Raw genomic sequence first — 13,499 nt, 5'->3', positions numbered from 1 at the left:
TGTACAGCCAGCTCTCCAAATGGTAACAAGTAAAACGTAAGTTAGTTTATTGAAATCCCAGTCAGGTAATAGCTTTATTAGGACCCAACAAAATGTTACAAAAGACAGTCGTACCTTGGTTTTCAAACAGCTTAGTTCTCAAACGTTTTGGCTTCCAAACGCTGCAAACCCGGAAGTGACTGTTCCGGTTTGCAAACTATTTTTGGAAGCCGAACATCCGACGGGGCTTCCAGCACCCAATCAGAAGCCACGCTTTGGTTTCCGAACATTTTGGAAGTCGAACGGACTTCCGGAACGGATTCTGTTCGACTTCCAAGGTATGACCTACATCAGGGGCAAACCCAAAGCAGCCAGGCTTTGTCTTTTCAAAAATGAGGAGCAACTATTTTTTTTCTCTGTCCCAGAATCCTAGGTGTGTTCCCTGTTTATTCTTTTCTATAGATCAACACAAACTACATTAACCTTTTATCTCCTTTGGCTTACTAAGTAACTGGGGACTTCCTGCAGTTCTAGTTCATTCCTCCCATGCTACACTGACAGCATGGCAACAGCCTACGTGAGCATTTTCTTTCATCTGACCCTGCCTGATGTCACACTTCACCTTCCCTAAACACTTACCTGATGCAGTGCAGTTAATCCATCTTCATTGCACAGGTCTGGGCTGAAGTTGTTGTTCAATAAATAACAGACTGCAAGAGACAAAACAGAGAAGTTTGTCCTCAGTAAATATTATCGCTAATTTCACCTTCAGATGGAACAAACAACTGGCAACAAAGAATAAAGAGAGGATTTCAATAGCTAAAATGCCGAAGCCAATAAACGACTCTTGCAGGGTAACAACAACAGCCTTGAGGCTGACAAATATCAATTATTATGAGGCTGTTCTACAGAATGGGATTCTCCCATGCCTGTTGAAATTTCCTGTGTGGGTGGTGTTATTTTGACCACATAAGGATTGACACCTGGTGAATGAGTCCACTATTAGTATGCAACGTTACATTCTAAACTGAGGAGATAGAATTCTGAACAGTATTACTTTTACTGCAGTGAAAGGGTTATATGTCTGAACACCTCCATACATAAAAACACACACATACACACCAAGACCCAAATACCTCCATGCATGAGTTAAATTATCCAATGGCAAGAAGCTATTAAACATGTATCCCCCATCAGCTAGTTCCTACATACACTAAACGTGTTGAGTAGGAGCATTCCAAAATACAACCCTTCTTGTCTTCAGGTCCAGAACTCTACTACCATGGAATACCAAAGCAATGTGGCTAAGGCTGCAATCTTATACATGCTTACATGGTTGTTGTTTTTAAATTGTATTTTAATCCAACTTTTAGAAGAATCTCACTGAATATATTGGGACTTTTGCACAAGATTAGGCTGCAAGAGCCATGAACTGGTCCTCCATGGGTCTGGTTTTTGAATCACCAACAACATTTTGTCAATGAAAGCACTGCTTCTAGCATTTTGCTCACCCCTCTGTAATGTTCCTGAACGAATGAAAACACAAGCCAAGAAGATAATCATTCTCATTTCCTCTCCCCTCCAATGGCTTGGGGGAGCCAGTGCTACTAAAGAACCAGTATTATGCTGACCAAGGATATATAAACCTTAAGGGGAAAGAAGGCTACAAAATGAAGAGCTTTAAAAGGAACTAAATGAGCACTCCATTAAAAGGCTGTGCACACAGCCTATATGGTGTACAACATAAGCTGTATCAAGTACATTACAGGAGGAAATGTGAGTGTTAAAAAGCTACATCTCTGTCAGCTATTCAAATTACAAGTGAAGACCTAAAAGATGTGTCTAAATAAATTGAAATCACAGATGTCATGGGCAATGGGTTGTCTCCAGTGCTGGCTCTACATAGAGTAGACCTATTGAAATTAATGAATCTATTTTAGTCATCTCAATTAACATCAGTGGATCTACTCTGAGTAGGAATAGCACTGGATGCCACCCTATATATGCATTCTGTCTCTAAGGTCCACTGATGTAAACAATTAGATGAGGGTGGTGGTTGACAATGTAAAGCCATTAGATAACTGATGTTTGTTATTGCTAGGAACAGCGAATGCTCAAAGGTGATCATACTTTGTTATTTTATGTAAAAAGAAAAACCCTGTCAATACATGGGTCGACTACCACAATGTGTTAGGCATTTGCGATACCAAAAGTGCATTATCTACCTTTATCATTTTCAAATGGGCAAATGAGCTGATCCATAACATGGCTTAATCATCATGGCTGTGGATCTTAGGAACCCTCAGAATGGTGGTCTAGTCTACACAATGCAGTAATGTGAGATGGGAATGCCCTCTAAATATTCTCCCAGCTACACAGAGAGGATGGCATGATCAAGAATCCAGGACCTCACTGAACAGAACAGACAAGGGGCAACAGACCCAGGAGACTGGGTCTTCCTCTACTTCCACATCAGCACATTAGTGTAATTTGCAGAACACAGGGCTGGCTCACACAGCACTCTTCTTGAAGACACAGGCAGCCTAGCTCTCCCTCAGACGACCCTAATATAACATAACTATGAATGTGTGTTTACAAATTTGTAATTATGAATAGGATTCAGGACATAGATGGAGGAAAAATGCCTTCCAAGTTCCGGTAACTTGCTTAGCTGCGCTCTCTCTCTCTCTCTCTCTCTCTCTCTGTGCACATTTCAAAACTTTTTTTAAAAAAGAACAATACACAAAAAATTGGTGCAGCTCTACTCAAAACATCTTAGGTGTATCCCTTAAAAAGGCAGTGTACTCAGAAGTTGTCCCCCCTTGAATACAGAGAAATACTAAATATATAACAAGATAGCCTTATACTTTTACGGGTTTTTCCCTCTACCCCTTTCCCATCCTTCTCCTCCCAAAAAAAAATTGAAAATCAAAATGAGCTTAACCAGCATGTATGGCATATGCAGTCGAACTGCACCACACAGTATATCCAGTTTAGATAACTTGTGCAACTCATCTAGCAAATCCAAATTTATGTTTATGCTTCTGTTGCTGGCTGGCTAACAACACCGCCCTGCCCTTCTAATACCAACTGACGGATAGATGTGTCACTCAACAGAGGCTCTGGTTTGCTCTTGTTTACTTTGGATGTGATTTCCATTAGGACGCTTAATTCAATCTGGCTCATTTAAAAGCCATTGTGTACTAATGACACGGGGATCTGTATAATCATGTTGACCCTGCTTTCAGTGATATGATCCTGTTACTGTGCGGAGATTAATCTTGTCAGTTCTCCCCTCCCCACTTACATTTGAGAACAAATGTCAAAATAAACAAAACTTGCCAGTTCTATTCTTTTCTCCGTTGACGATGATATATTAGGAGAAGTACCATGTACGTGTAAGTCATAAAAAGAGCCCATGGAACTATATATTTTCCATTGCTAACAATGGCATTCCTGTTTTATCTGTAAAACCTATGAATGAAGTCAGCAGACCTCTCCAGTTTTATGTCCAACATATGTTTTCTGAGGTTTCCTGTCCAATGCAGGATCCCACAGGGAAGGGAGCAAGGCAGGTCAGTGGCTGCAGGACCACTGACAGCTCTGAGTACTCCTTGAGGGTTGAGGGCAAGCTGAGGGTAGCTCGAGACCCTGCACATGACTTCCCCCAAAGAATGCACACTTTAAATGTGCATTGAACCTGCTTGAAATGCAGGTATGGGTCTGCCCTGAGCCCTTAAAAGCATCTGCATCCAGACTACTTCTCCCAGGCTCCACCCCTTTGTGGATAACTAGTCTTAAAAGACCAACCCTTTGGTCTACAGGTGGGCACTCATCCTCCATTCCATAGCTTCCACCCTGTGCCCTCCTTGTTCTGCTGGGAGGAACTGGGTTCCCCAGGCTAACGGGAAGGTGCCAAACCAATGGCCTCAAATTACAAGAAAGGATCTTCTTGTACATCAAGAATATCAGGAAGAACTTTCTGACAGTAAGAGCTGTTCGACAGTAGGACAGTTATGAACTCTCCTTTATTGGAGGTTTTTAAGCAGAGGTTGGTTGGATGGCTGTCTGTCATGGATGTTTTAGCTGAGATTCCTGCATTGCAGGGGGTTGAGGTCCCTTCCAACACTACAATTCCATGATTCACTGTTAGGTCTATTCTCCACAAACGTCATCTAAACTAGTGGCGAGCCCCACATCCTACGGGCATGTACTGGGTGAAAGAATTCTTCCTTTTGCCTATTCTCAATCATCAATTCCACCGGATGGCAAGGTCCAAATGTTTGTAACTGTAAGAGAGTGAGGAGGAGGAGACATTAGTCTCTTTCTCCATTCTATTTTCCATAATGTCCTGGCAAGTTTGGGGAGAAGTTATGAGTTACACATAATTTTAGCATGGGCATGTTGCTATTTTCAAGAGCCAGCTCACCGTGGATACAAATCATTCTGATCACCCCTGGGATGCAGTTGCTCACATCAACTGTTTTGTAGCGCAGATGGGATAGGCTCCCAACACTGGTAGGACGTTGTTTGTGAGGATTAGATGCAGTGAATGATCACATGACAGTTTCCCTTATTTCACCAACCCACCGATGCTATGGTGGCTTTCTGGAATAGCTTAGTCAGCTGTAAGTAAAGATTAAGGTTTAATGGGGAGTTTGTTCCTATTACCCCTCCCCCCCAAAAAAGGGAAAATAATTTGCTCTATTCACACTGTAGATAAATACATGCATGACCATCCCTCTACAAACCAAGTAAGAAGCTGACTTATATATTTCTGAAACACAGGTTGTTAACCATATGGCTCTGTGTGAGCCATCTGATATTTTATCATCGTTCAGAACATTAACTCTCAGTTACAAATACAGTGGTGCTCAGGAGGCCCTGCAAATTTCAGAGTGTTTTCAGGCTAATGGCCAGTTTCCAGCTGATGGAGAAGATGCCATGAATGGGCCAGGCGTAGGTGGGATTGTATTCCTGCAGACTTGGCAGTGGCAGCAGGTTGGTTTTTCTGCCACACCTCATTACAATCCCCCAAGATTCTGCAACAGTCTTCTGGCAACAGATCCTCAGTGACTACAGCAAAGGAACTTCAAGAATGCAAAGAACTGCAAAATGTACTCCAATCTTATACTGCTTCTATTGTTACACTCTTCCCCTAGGATACCCTGGGAGCAGGAGTTCTGTGAGGTCACAGAAAATCCTTGCCGTTACCATTTTCAGGATATTTGAAAAGTCAGAGCATTGAAGCTTAGTTCTCCATTCGCACACTGGAGAGGCAGGCGGAACTTCACCTGCCAGCCTCATTACTGACATAAATAAATGGAAAGCAGGGAATGGTGTGTTTTCCCAACTCTCCAGACTCAGCTATACAGCTGCAAATAAAACGTTTTAATACAAGGTGATACTAGATAGCGATGGTGAGCCTTATGGAAAATTCATTTTTTAAAACACTTTAAAAAAAATATCAGAATGGTTTTTATATGTGTGTAGATTCCACTTCCATTTATTTATTCTCTCACCCACCCATGTAAGGTTGCGATCACAAGTGCTGGGAGTGAGCATAAGTTGCAGACCCACTCAACTTTAGCAAATAGCATGCAGCAACTTCTGCTTCTCTAGCCACATTCTTTTAGTGTTAAATTTGACTGTTTAGTTTTGCACTTTTAGCTGCTCAAAGGGTCATGCACCGTGATATATAGCTGCAGCTTGTTCTAGTACATCAGGCCTATTCCTCTTATCTGAGAGCATCCAATCATTCTTCAGGGCTGGCTCTGCTTCTGAACACAGCTTCTTTATCACAATCTATGATATACGGCCAGTCTTACCTGCTGAGCCAGGAATCCAGACACACTTCCAAAAGATTCCTCAAGGCTCAGAGAGTTCAAAGCCCAAAGAGACTACCTCATGCCTATAATGCACAGCCTTCATGGTGCCAGCTACACAATATGGCATCGCTGTGCAAGGATTTGGGCCTCCAAGGTACCATCTGTTCCTTACTGAGGCCGTGTGCAAGAGGAAATTTCACACAGCTAAGATAAACTGCTAGACTGTTGCCTCATTCCAGAATCTCTCTCTCTCTCCTGCCCCCCCATTTCTTTTTCATGAATATCTCTTGACAAAGCCTCTTTGCTTTCAGATTACTGCTTAGTCCTGAGGAGTTATCACTCCTAGAAAACACTCTGTTGACCTTTCAGTTACATTTCAGACCTCCATCTGTGTGCAAGCTTCCACTTTGCCACTGCGTCAGACTGCTTAGACGCTGGTGTTCAACAGCCACAAAAAAAGTGTAGGGGGTGGAGGAGTGCAAACTGGCCTGATCCATGCCGCCTGAACTGATGTGCAGATTGGAACAGAAATATCCTTCGGATTACAGTGGTACCTTGGTTCTCAAGCCCCTTGGTTCCCAAGCTCCAAAAACCCGGAAGTAAGTGTTCCAGTTTGTGAACGTTTTTTGGAAGCCGACCGTCTGATGCGGCTGTTGGCTATTATTTTCGGGGTGCCTGCACCAACCAGAAGCTGTGCCTTGGTTTTCGAACATTTCAGAAGTAAAATGGACTTCTGGAATGGATTAAGTTTGGCGCTTTTGTTTTTGCTATTTATTTTGCTTTTTTGTTTTTGAGGCTTTTTCGGTTAATCTGTTTTTGTGACGGTATAGATGATAACTTTTATCAACTATGATACTGTCTTATTTATTTTATAGTACAGTATATTGATTATTGCTTTCATTTTATGGATCAATAGTCTCGTTAGATAGTAAAATTCATGTGAAATTGCTGTTTTATGGGTTGTTTTTTAACGTCTGGAACAGGTAACTCCATTTTGCATAACTTTCTATGGGAAAGCGTGCCTTGGTTTTGGAACACTTTGGTTTTGGAATGGACTTCCAGAATGGATTAAGTTTGAGAACCAAGGTACCACTGTATTCAAGCTATCCTTCAGATTTTGCACTTTTCCAAATTTTGCAGTATAGTACTTGGCTGTAAAAATGTACAAAAACACATTAAACTTGGTGCATCATCAAGTACATAGATCATTGATCTTCAGCTGGTGAGTTAATAGGGAGTAGCCTGGGGTCTTTTGAGCCAGCCCTGGTTTTCCTACCCATTTCCCTCTTTCAGAAACTTTGCATACCCATTGGCAGGACACACTGTAAAATACACTGCCATCTTAAACTGGCCAGAAGCATCTATATTAGCATATGGAAATATTATGCAAATATGTGTCATCAGCATCCACCCCAAGTCCTTTAGGTGCCTAGCAATGGCCCTAGTCTTACGATTAATCAACTTAAAGATATATTTAATTGGATGGCAACTCCATTTCAAAATAGTCATAGGCAGTGTAACTTGTAAAAGAGGCAAGCGTGCGCACACACCTTGTTTTTTACTGCACCTATAAGGTCTGATAATAACCTAATGTTTTGGGAGCCAGCAGCTAATTTGCCTTGCTGAACTTTCAACAACCTTTTTGCTTTACAGCATTCTTTCTGTCCTCGGTCTCCTTTGAAAGATCTTTGGTACCCTGTTGTTAAGGCTGCCCACGCAAGAAACTATTTTCTAGACCATCTCTTTCCCACCTCCCATGCTCAAAGTCACAGTCAAATTGCAACCGACTCCACTGTTATTAAGTAAAATATATGCCCACACCTCCTGCAGTAAGCTTTGTGTTTTCTGTCTGTTATAAGAAGGCCTCTTGTATAACTGTTCAAAAAAAAAAAATCAAATCACACAAACAACGGAAACTGACTCACTGGTTCAGTGCAGAAGGAACAATGAGACTGATTGCAAAACAAGTAATATCAAGTCTACAAAAGAAACAGGCTCTGGACTTCTTCACACCTTGCACTGCATAACTCCACACTGCACATGGCACCAATTAATTTGTGAACACAATGAACCAAAAGTCACTTGTAGTTACACATACATTTGGCAAGTACATGTCAGAGACTGTCACATTTAGAGACAATGTAGTCTGGGGGCTAATTGAATAATCTTTGGACCAGGAAGCCCTCCAGTTCAAACATCACCTATGCTATATATTCCCTAGGGCTGAAGGCAGATTAGTAACAGCAATAGCCCACTCCACTTCCCTGAGCAGCTCATACAGTCCTTAGGTTTGAGGAGGCCACACTCACTTTCAAGTATCTGTGGCCCTCTGGATGTTGTTGGACTACAGTGTCCTCCTTTCTCACCATCTGTCATTATGGCTTTGGCTAATGGGAGCTGGAGTCCCATACCAGTCACTAGGGGACAACAGCAAGGGAGGGCTATTGCCTCCATGTCTTGCTTGCAGGGCTTTCAATGAGTATCTTATTGGCACTGTGGGGAACAGGATGCTGGATTCGATGAGCCTGCGCTCTGATCCAACAGGGTTCTTCTTGTGTAACTATCAGAAGTAGAATACATTATGCAAAATAGAGAACCGTGGGTGAAAGTGTGCTCAATCTGCAGAATGTGTACAAGTCGCAGAATCCAACTTTTCCTGGTGTCGAATCTGTGTTAACTTAGTACTGAATTTTAGATCTGCCAAAAAAGCTGAAAAACATCTTCATGTATGCGACAATGGCCGCGAGAGTTCTAATAGCACAAGGATGGAAGACTGAAGAAACCCCAAATAAAGAATCATGGCAAGAAAAATCGATGGACTATGCAGAACTGGCAAAACTGACATATACCGTAAGCTATGGGACAAGGATAACTGTGACTTTAAAGATGAATGGGAACCCTTTACAAAGTATTTGAAGTTACAGATAGGTAGCCGTGTTGGTCTGCCATAGTCAAAACAAAAAATTTTTTTTCCCTTTTCCCCCCCTTCCAGTAGCACCTTACGCCAAAGAATAAACGGACATAAATCGGACATCAAGAATCACAAGACAGAGAAACCAGTAGGAGAACACTTCAATCTCCCAGGACATTCTATACAAGATCGCAAAGTAGCTGTATTACTACAAAGGAATTTCAGAAATAGACTGGAAAGAGAAGCTGCTGAATTGCAACTCATTACCAAACTTAAAACCATGGAGAGACCTGGTCTTAACAAAGACATTGGATTCTTATCTCATTATACATGACAAAGCCATTTTTCACCTTCTCACCCCTTGCTTTTTCCTGTAAGACCTATTGCAGTCGTTAAGAGTCGTCAACAGGCTCATCACAGCTACCTGCCAATCACCCATTCCCACCACCCTTCTGAGTAATACCCCTCCCCACCTTCTCACTATATAGAAGGATCTGGCAACTTCTGTTTCAGTGTATCTGAAGAAGTGTGCATGCACACGAAAGCTCATACCAAGAACTAACTTAGTTGGTCTTTAAGGTGCTACTGGAAGGAAAAAATTTTTTTTTGTTTAAAGTATTTGAAGACGCAACAAAGTGAACTGGACTCCTTGGCTGGCTTTGAATAAACATTCACAAACTTTTTAATTGATGATAATCAGCTAAATAGTTTGAGGATCTATATAACTGTGTAACATGCAGAAAACAGCATTCTTAGAGAAATCAAAGACTGGACTGGAACTGAGGGAAGCCGGGGGGGGGTTGTGGGGGGAGGAAAAATGGGGGGGGGGGGAATAAGGATGATATGTTTTTGGATAATGTGTTGTTTTAATTTTGAATAAAAAAAGTTTAATAAATAAAGAAATAAAGTTTGAAAGCAAACAAAAAAACAAAAACAAAAAAAACTTAGTACTGAATTTTGAGGAACGGAAGTTGCTGCAGGTGCCATAAGTTTGGTTATCATATTCCTTCCACCTGTCACAGACACCAAGGTTATCAAGTTCCATATCAGAATATACGATAAAATACGCTACCTGGTGCCTGTGCCAGGAAAAAAATTCATCAAACCGATCACCAAGCTTCACTTTATCCAGGGAGATTGGTGATAGATGCAAACACAAGGGTTGCAATTTCATTGAGGAAGTGACATTGCGACTTTTTAAAACCCTTTTTTATATGCTGTTTTCACAAATTAATCCTCCCCCAGGTGCTATTTATTTTGGAGGGGGAAATTAAGGCATGATACAGTGCCTGTATGTTCCCACCCCTCACCCCACAGAACAAATATCTTCCGTAAGGGAGGTTTAGATCAGGGGGAAAGTATCCAAGCCACTTCCCCATTCAGACCAGCAATATCCCATAGTTATATTTAGTAAAAATAATGTTAGATATAAGAGATCAATCCCAGATCTGCCAGCCTAATGTGTAGCCAGAATCTTGGCCTTACTCAGGGCTGGCCAAGATGCTGCTCCTGCTCTGATGCCCATGCCCCCTACAGATCTGGGGTCCCACCTTGCCCCCTCCCTGCCTCCACTGTGGTGCCCCTACTGCTGCCAGCCCTGTCACCACAACTGTCTCCTCAACCTAAGGCTGCACCCATGCTGCCACCACAATGCAGCAGCATGGGCACAGTTGCAGCAGTGAGGGCAATGGGAGGGGATTGGTTTGGCTTCCTGAGACAAATGGCTTCACCTCGCCACATGCACGGGCTGCCCCTGGTCTTACTTGTCTTAGCAGATACAAAGACAAGAATCATTATATCACAATCTCCCCCGGTCTGGTAGCCTCCATGTGTTTTGGACTATAACCCACATCAAAATCAGACAGCCTGGCCAATGGCCAGGAATGATGGGAAATGTAGTGCAAAGTATCTAGGGCATACCATGCTGAAAGAATATGTTTTAATGGATCAGAATTAATATAGCTGAAGCTGTTTCTATTCAGTTTCCTTTCATAGATATATCTTTTTACATATATAAGAAAAACACCCTTAGCTTTAATCTTTGCTCTGGCACCCAAAACAATGTCTCTGCTTGAGGGCAAGTTCTCTTTGAAACTATAATAAACTGTGTATTTGTGGAATTGCAAAGTGAAGAATTATTTCCAATATGATTCCCAGCAGTTGTTTTATTCTGGAGACTTGAGATGCAAAACTGCGTGAAAACATATATTCTGATGAGCCTGGAAAGCTCTTTATCTCAGCAGTACAGTCAAGCCCATTTAAACAAATGCTTCTTCTAAGAAACCTATTTGGGAAGAGAATGTAAACATTTAAATTAACTCTGAGGCAACAACAGCCTGGTGAGCGAATCTCAGAAAACTGAAAGACAAATACACCAAAAATTGAACCTACCAAAACTGGGAAAGTTAATGGAATTTTTTAAAATCATTATTAAGTTGATAATGTATTCATATTTGAAACTTAGATACCATCTGCACATTTGCAGAAGAGTTTGCTAAGGAAAGCTATTCCTAAGTTTAATTTTATATCCATTCACTCAACATTTTATGGCATGGTGATTTGTGGTGACTGGCTGACCATATCCGGTAACATAAGTTGAAAACAAAACTTATAGGGTGGGCCAATAATCTACCTTGCACCCAGATCCTACACATATGCTTCACTGGATGTGATGTCATGGTTTATAATGTTGAGCTGATAGGTACAGCCAAACACAAAACCACAACAATTCCATGGTTAATGAATACACGGAGGATGGAAATGGAAGCACAAGCTTCAAGTATGCAACAGCAAGTTGTGATTGCAAAGGGGCTGGACTAGATGACTCTGGGGGTCCCTTCCAACTCTACAAGTCTATGATTCTATGACTACCACCCTTGACCTCCACACATTCATTTAAAGGTCAAAACAGACCGCCCCACCCCCATATACCTGTAGGTAAGTAGGACTCTCGGTACATGATTGGAGACTTTGATTTTTCAGGGTTCCTGATCACAAGGAGAAAGCTTTATATGCATACACCTGTACATGCGGAGACTCTGTTCCCATTTTCAAATGTAGCTGTGGATGTCAGTGGCAGAGGTAATCCATGCAAATTCACTGTGCCTTGCCACACATCCATAATACATGAATATGGCCTTAGTTGCTGCCAAAGGAAAATTTGACTATGGCAGAGACAAAACGCACATTCATGGGCAGCAAAATGATGAAGGGGCATTTCAACTATTTTTGGGTGGGGGGACATGGGCAGTTCAGAACATGCCTAGGTTATCCAGCCTATGTTCCTTCTACATGGCAGCCATTTCCACCCTACCTCAGGATGCTCCACTGAACCATGCTACATGAGAAGAGAACACTGGTCACAATCAGTGGCGGAGGAAGGGGGTGCGGTAGGGGTGGTCCACCCCAGGTGTCACCACTGAGGGGGTGATAAAATGCCAGGCAGCACTTACCACGGTCCTTGCAGTGCACCTGAGCCACACGTCTCTCCTGGGAGTGACGCGGTGGCTTGGGCACCCGCAGGTTACTGCGCTGCCCCAAATGGTCCACCTGCTGCCTCCCCCCCCCCCAAACTGTAGGACGGCTGAGTGGGAGTAGGCAGGCAGACTCATCAGAGGCCCCTCAGAGCGTCCTGCCCCAGCTGGCCCCGTCCCTGGGCGCAGGACACGTGTGCCGCCCCAGGCGCCTGATTGGCTTGCTCCTTCACTGGTCACAATGGCATTACGCAAGGAACAAAATGGCGACTAGCAGCTGCCTGGAGGAGCAGAAAACAGCTAGGAGGAGCCCTGCTTTTGTTGCTGCAAGAAGGCAAGAAGAGGTAGCAGCAGCAGGCAAAAGGGCATTTTGCCCCTGTTCCATTCTTCCAAGCTCATTTGAACTTTTGGCCTAGCTTTCGTCTTCACTGAGCACTTCATCAACTCTAAGATGCAAGTCATTAAACAAGACAATAACTTCATACAAAAACTTGGCTTTTCTCCAAGAAGTGCTTTTAGAATTACTCCTATGGAGAAACACACCTGGAAAACATCATGCCAGAAAAGAAATATAGGCAAGAAAGATCCGTGAAGCGTTCCTGCTCACTGGACATTCTCACTTAAATTTTCCATTCCAGGGTAAATCTTTTGCAGTGATTGCATCGCCCCCAGCCTCCAAAATATGATATTTGGGTTGCTCCAAATGATATTGCAAATAGTAAACTGCCCATACGTCATACGGATCCCTAATAAGCAATGCTCCCCCCCCCCCCGGAAGAGCAAGAGACTGAAAAATGTGTACTTCTGTCTTAAAGGTTTTCTGCTTCTACAATCATCATCACAACCATTTTATTCGCCTGCCGCCTTGCCACAAAAAAATTATGCTCAAAGCAGCTTAGAACAATACACCAAAAAATATCAGCCATTTCAAGAATAATTTCATAGCAGCAGCAATAAAGCAGCAACATCCAGCAAATTTAACAGCAAATAAAAAAAAAATCAATGTCATACACAGTAGTATTAAACCTCCGGGCAGTAGCAAAAACCAAGGGTGTCCGAACAGTTTTACCTGGGTCCTCGATGTTCTGGCCACTGCTGGTATGTTTGCTGCAAATTAACCTAGAATCAAGCTCAGCAGATCAGATGTCTAGGCCTCAGTTTCCCCAAAGGAACACGGCTCCTTTGGGCATCACCTTCAGGCAGCAGCTCACCCTGTGATGTTACTCACAGTCCCTTTCCTTCAGCAGCTTCTTATAAGGCTTCCCGAGGCAGGGGAGGGGGGTAGCTGGAAACATTCTTCCCATGATG

At 42.6% G+C, this 13,499-nt stretch overlaps 1 protein-coding gene across 8 annotated transcripts in view; it reads right to left on the bottom strand.

The window, feature by feature from the left end:
- PPP1R16B (protein phosphatase 1 regulatory subunit 16B) overlaps positions 1 to 13,499 on the bottom strand; it is a 111,057-nt gene that overhangs the window by 18,088 nt on the left and 79,470 nt on the right. For 3 of the 8 annotated variants that reach the window (XM_083618720.1, XM_083618718.1, XM_083618719.1), the window contains exon 3: positions 619 to 689. In XM_083618720.1, coding sequence (XP_083474846.1) covers positions 619 to 689 — 71 coding nt within the window. Of the gene's footprint in view, positions 1 to 618; positions 690 to 8,116; positions 8,351 to 11,649; positions 11,706 to 12,031; positions 12,146 to 13,499 lie in introns of those variants that run through there. The other 5 variants (XM_083618723.1, XM_083618724.1, XM_083618725.1 and 2 more) reach the window with 5 other exon arrangements.

The sequence above is a fragment of the Podarcis filfolensis genome (genome assembly GCF_964270895.1).
Source record: "Podarcis filfolensis genome assembly, chromosome: 6".
In the NCBI taxonomy this organism is placed as follows: Eukaryota; Metazoa; Chordata; class Lepidosauria; order Squamata; family Lacertidae; genus Podarcis; species Podarcis filfolensis.
This window is presented reverse-complemented; position numbering and strand designations above follow the sequence as displayed.